This window comes from Oncorhynchus mykiss, chromosome 17 (genome assembly GCF_013265735.2).
Source record: "Oncorhynchus mykiss isolate Arlee chromosome 17, USDA_OmykA_1.1, whole genome shotgun sequence".
Classification (NCBI taxonomy): domain Eukaryota; kingdom Metazoa; phylum Chordata; class Actinopteri; order Salmoniformes; family Salmonidae; genus Oncorhynchus; species Oncorhynchus mykiss.
This window is the reverse complement of record NC_048581.1, coordinates 1624228-1629227: the sequence shown is the minus strand read 5'-3', so window position 1 is coordinate 1629227 and position 5000 is coordinate 1624228. Positions and strand designations below refer to the sequence as shown.

Below are 5000 nucleotides of genomic sequence, written 5' to 3'. Positions count from 1 at the left end.
TGGGTCACATCCTGACTGATGGCAGCCCATTCTTCCATAATCAATGCTTGGAGTTTGTCAGAATTTGTGGGTTTTTGTTTGTCCACCCGCCTCTTGAGGATTGACCAAGTTCTCAATGGGATTAAGGTCTGGGGAGTTTCCTGGCCATGGACCCAAAATATTGATGTTTTGTTCCCCGAGCCTCTTAGTTATCACTTTTGCCTTATGGCAAGGTGCTCCATCATGCTGGAAAAGGCATTGTTTGTCACCAAGCAGTTGAATCAACTTTAGGAGACGGTCCTGGCGCTTGCTGGACTTTCTTGGGCGCCCTGAAGCCTTCTTCACAACAATTGAACCGCTCTCCTTGAAGTTCTTGCCTGTGAAGCCCTTTTTGTGCAAAGCAATGATGACGGCACGTATTTCCTTGCAGGTAACCATGGTTGACAGAGGAAGAACAATGATTCCAAGCACCACCCTACTTTTGAAGCTTCCAGTCTGTTATTCAAACTCAATCAGCATGACAGAGTGATCTCCAGCCTTGTCCTCGTCAACACTCACACCTGTGTTAACGAGAGAATCACTGACATGATGTCAGCTGGTCCTTTTGTGGCAGGGCTGAAATGCAGTGGAAATGTTTTGGGGGGATTCAGTTCATTTGCATGGCAAAGAGGGACTTTGCAATTAGTTGCGATTCATCTGATCACTCTTCTTAACATTCTGGAGGGTTTGCAAATTGCCATCATACAAACTGAGGCAGCAGACTTTGTGAAAATGTATATTTGTGTCATTCTCAAAACCTTTGGCCACGACTGTACATACACAAATACCTTCTCAGGCAATCAGTCAAGGTTACTAGACTCAGCTCATTACCTCACTCAAGGCTTCACACTCTCTCTTTGTGTGTGCCTGCTTGCGTATGTGTGTGTCTGCGTGTGTGTGTGCCTGCGTGTGTGTGCCTGCCTGTGTGCCTGCCTGTGTGTGTGTGTGTGTGTGTGTGTCTGCGTGTGTGTGTTTGCCTGCCTGTGTGTGTGCCTGCCTGTGTGTGTGTGTGTGTGTGTGTGTGTGTGTGTGTGTGTGTGTGTGTGTGTGTGTGTGTAGGAGCTAGAGGACCTGGACAAGTGGAGTTTCAACATCTTCAGAGTGTCAGAGTTCTCCAACAGCAGGCCTCTCAGCTGCATCATGTACGCCATCTTCCAGGTACCTGGAGTTAGACACACGGTGTGGGGTTTAGGTTTAGGGGTTAGGTTTAGTTTAGGGGTTAGGTTTAGGGTTAGGTTTAGTTTTAAGGGTTAGGTTTAGTTGTAGGGCTTAGGTTTAGTTTAGGGGTTAGGTTTAGTTTTAGGGTTTAGTTTTAGGGGTTAGGTTTAGGGGTTAGGTTTAGTTTTAGGGGTTAGGTTTAGTTTTAGGGGTTAGGTTTAGTTTTATGGTTAGGTTTAGTTTTAGGGTTTAGGTTTAGTTTTAGGGTTTAGGTTTAGTTTTAGGGGTTAGGTTTAGTTTTAGGGTTTAGGTTTAGTTTTAGGGTTAGGTTTAGTTTTAGGGGTTAGGTTTAGTTTTAGGGTTTAGGTTTAGTTTTAGGGGTTAGGTTTAGTTTTAGGGTTTAGGTTTAGTTTTAGGGTTTAGGTTTAGTTTTAGGGGTTAGGTTTAGTTTTAGGGGTTAGGTTTAGTTTCAGGGTTTAGGGTTAGGTTTAGTTTTAGGGTTAGGTTTAGTTTTAGGGGTTAGGTTTAGTTTTAGGGTTAGGTTTAGTTGTAGGGGTTAGGTTTAGTTTTAGGGGTTAGGTTTAGTTTTAGGGCTAGGTTTAGTTTTAGGGTTAGGTTTAGTTGTAGGGTTAGGTTTAGTTTTAGGGGTTAGGTTTAGTTTTAGGGGTTAGGTTTAGTTGTAGGGTTAGGTTTAGTTTTAGGGTTAGGTTTAGTTTTAGGGTTATGTTTAGTTTTAGGGTTTAGGTTTAGTTTTAGGGGTTAGGTTTAGTTTTAGGGGTTAGGTTTAGTTTTAGGGTTAGGTTTAGTTTTAGGGTTAGGTTTAGTTTTAGGGGTTAGGTTTAGTTTTAGGGTTAGGTTTAGTTTTAGGGTTAGGTTTAGTTTTAGGGTTAGGTTTAGTGGTGCAGGTGAGACGTATGTCTCCGGTCTGATTGAGCCTGCGTTCCACAGACCAGATATGGGGCGTGTTTTAGCTGGGACAGAGAGGAGTAGAACAAAAGGACTCAATGGTCCTCTGACATCCTGGCATCCGGGATATTAGGTGTGGCAGCGTAGCCTAGTGGTTAGAGCTTTGGACTAGTTACCGGAAGGTTACAAGTTCAAACCCCCGAGCTGACAAGGTACAAATGAGACAAGGAGATCCCTACCGACCAAACACTCCCTAACCCGGACGACGCTATGCCAATTGTGCGTCGCCCCACGGACCTCCCGGTCGCGGCCGGTTACGACAGAGCCTGGGCGCAAACCCAGGGACTCTGATGGCACAGCTGGCGCTGCAGTACAGCGCCCTTAACCACTGTGCCACCCGGGAGATGATTTGGTATTTCTGTGTTTGGCCTGGTATGGTTCTCAATCAGAGGCAGCTGTCTATCGTTGTCCCTGATTGAGAACCATACTTAGGCAGCCTGTTTATCACCGTTGAGTTGTGGGTTGTTGTTTTCTGTTCTGTGTTTTGAGTATGTCACCCGTACAGGACTGTTTCGTTTCGCTCGTTGTCTCTTCATTGTTTTGTTTCAGTGTTCGATCAATAATATTAAATCAGTACGGACACTTACCACGGTGCGCATTGGTCCTCCTCTTCTTCCACCACCAACAACGGCAGTTACAGCATGGTCTGTAAAGGTTGGGCTCTCGGCACAACAGGCCAGACTGGTGGGCTCCACGGATTCATTATTGCAATAATTAATCGATATTAAATAAAGATGATTGGCTGAAGACCAAGTCTCTCTCAGTACTGAATTTCCAGGACGTGTGTGTGATGTGTTATTTTGATTCCCACAAGGCTAGTGAAACAGATGTGTGTGTGTGTGTGTGTGTAGGTATGTTGTGTGCTGAGTGTGTGTGATGTGTGATGTGTGATGTGTTATTTTGATTCCCACAAGGCTAGTGAAACAGACGTGTGTGTGTGTAGGTACAGTGCCTTGCGAAAGTATTCGGCCCCCTTGAACTTTGCGACCTTTTGCTACATTTCAGGCTTCAAACATAAAGATATAAAACTGTATTTTTTTGTGAAGAATCAACAACAAGTGGGACACAATCATGAAGTGGAACGACATTTATTGGATATTTCAAACTTTTTTAACAAATCAAAAACTGAAAAATTGGGCGTGCAAAATTATTCAGCCCCTTTACTTTCAGTGCAGCAAACTCTCTCCAGAAGTTCAGTGAGGATCTCTGAATGATCCAATGTTGACCTAAATGACTAATGATGATAAATACAATCCACCTGTGTGTAATCAAGTCTCCGTATAAATGCACCTGCACTGTGATAGTCTCAGAGGTCCGTTAAAAGTGCAGAGAGCATCATGAAGAACAAGGAACACACCAGGCAGGTCCGAGATACTGTTGTGAAGAAGTTTAAAGCCGGATTTGGATACAAAAAGATTTCCCAAGCTTTAAACATCCCAAGGAGCACTGTGCAAGCGATAATATTGAAATGGAAGGAGTATCAGACCACTGCAAATCTACCAAGACCTGGCCGTCCCTCTAAACTTTCAGCTCAGATAAGGAGAAGACTGATCAGAGATGCAGCCAAGAGGCCCATGATCACTCTGGATGAACTGCAGAGATCTACAGCTGAGGTGGGAGACTCTGTCCATAGGACAACAATCAGTCGTATATTGCACAAATCTGGCCTTTATGGAAGAGTGGCAAGAAGAAAGCCATTTCTTAAAGCTTTCCATAAAAAGTGTTGTTTAAAGTTTGCCACAAGCCACCTGGGAGACACACCAAACATGTGGAAGGTGTGCTCTGGTCAGATGATACCAAAATTGAACTTTTTGGCAACAATGCAAAACGTTATGTTTGGCGTAAAAGCAACACAGCTCATCACCCTGAACACACCATCCCCACTGTCAAACATGGTGGTGGCAGCATCATGGTTTGGGCCTGCTTTTCTTCAGCAGGGACAGGGAAGATGGTTAAAATTGATGGGAAGATGGATGGAGCCAAATACAGGACCATTCTGGAAGAAAACCTGATGGAGTCTGCAAAAGACCTGAGACTGGGACAGAGATTTGTCTTCCAACAAGACAATGATCCAAAACATAAAGCAAAATCTACAATGGAATGGTTCAAAAATAAACATATCCAGGTGTTAGAATGGCCAAGTCAAAGTCCAGACCTGAATCCAATCGAGAATCTGTGGAAAGAACTGAAAACTGCTGTTCACAAATGCTCTCCATCCAACCTCACTGAGCTCGAGCTGTTTTGCAAGGAGGAATGGGAAGAAATGTCAGTCTCTCGATGTGCAAAACTGATAGAGACATACCCCAAGCGACTTACAGCTGTAATTGCAGCAAAAGGTGGCGCTACAAAGTATTAATTAACTTAAGGGGGCTGAATAATTTTGCACGCCCAATTTTTCAGTTTTTGATTTGTTAAAAAAGTTTGAAATATCCAATAAATGTCGTTCCACTTCATGATTGTGTCCCACTTGTTGTTGATTCTTCACAAAACATTTCAGTTTTATATCTTTATGTTTGAAGCCTGAAATGTGGCGAAAGGTCGCAAAGTTCAAGGGGGCCGAATACTTTCGCAAGGCACTGTATGTTGTGTGCTGAGTGTGTGTGATGTGTGTATGATGTGAATGCGTAGGTGCTCTGCATGAATGTGTGTTCATGCATGTGTGTGTGTGTGTGTATGTATGTGTGTGAGTTCAAACAAGTGTGTGCATGCGGGTGTGTGTGTTCATGCATGTGTGTGTGTGTGTGTGTTCATGCAAGTGTGTGTGTGTGTGTGTGTGTTAATGCATGTGTGTGTGTGTGTGTGTGTGTGTGTGTGTGTGTGTGTGTTAATGCACGTGTGTGTGTGTGTGTGTGTGTGTG

At 43.8% G+C, this 5000-nt stretch overlaps 1 protein-coding gene across 1 annotated transcript in view; it reads left to right on the top strand.

The window, feature by feature from the left end:
* The window catches only part of LOC110515556 (cAMP-specific 3',5'-cyclic phosphodiesterase 4C-like), a 27231-nt gene that overhangs the window by 13011 nt on the left and 9220 nt on the right, over nucleotides 1-5000 (top strand). The window contains exon 10 of the mRNA XM_036948268.1: nucleotides 1078-1176. Within this exon, the coding sequence (XP_036804163.1) occupies nucleotides 1078-1176 (99 nt within the window). The remainder of the gene's footprint in view (nucleotides 1-1077; nucleotides 1177-5000) is intronic.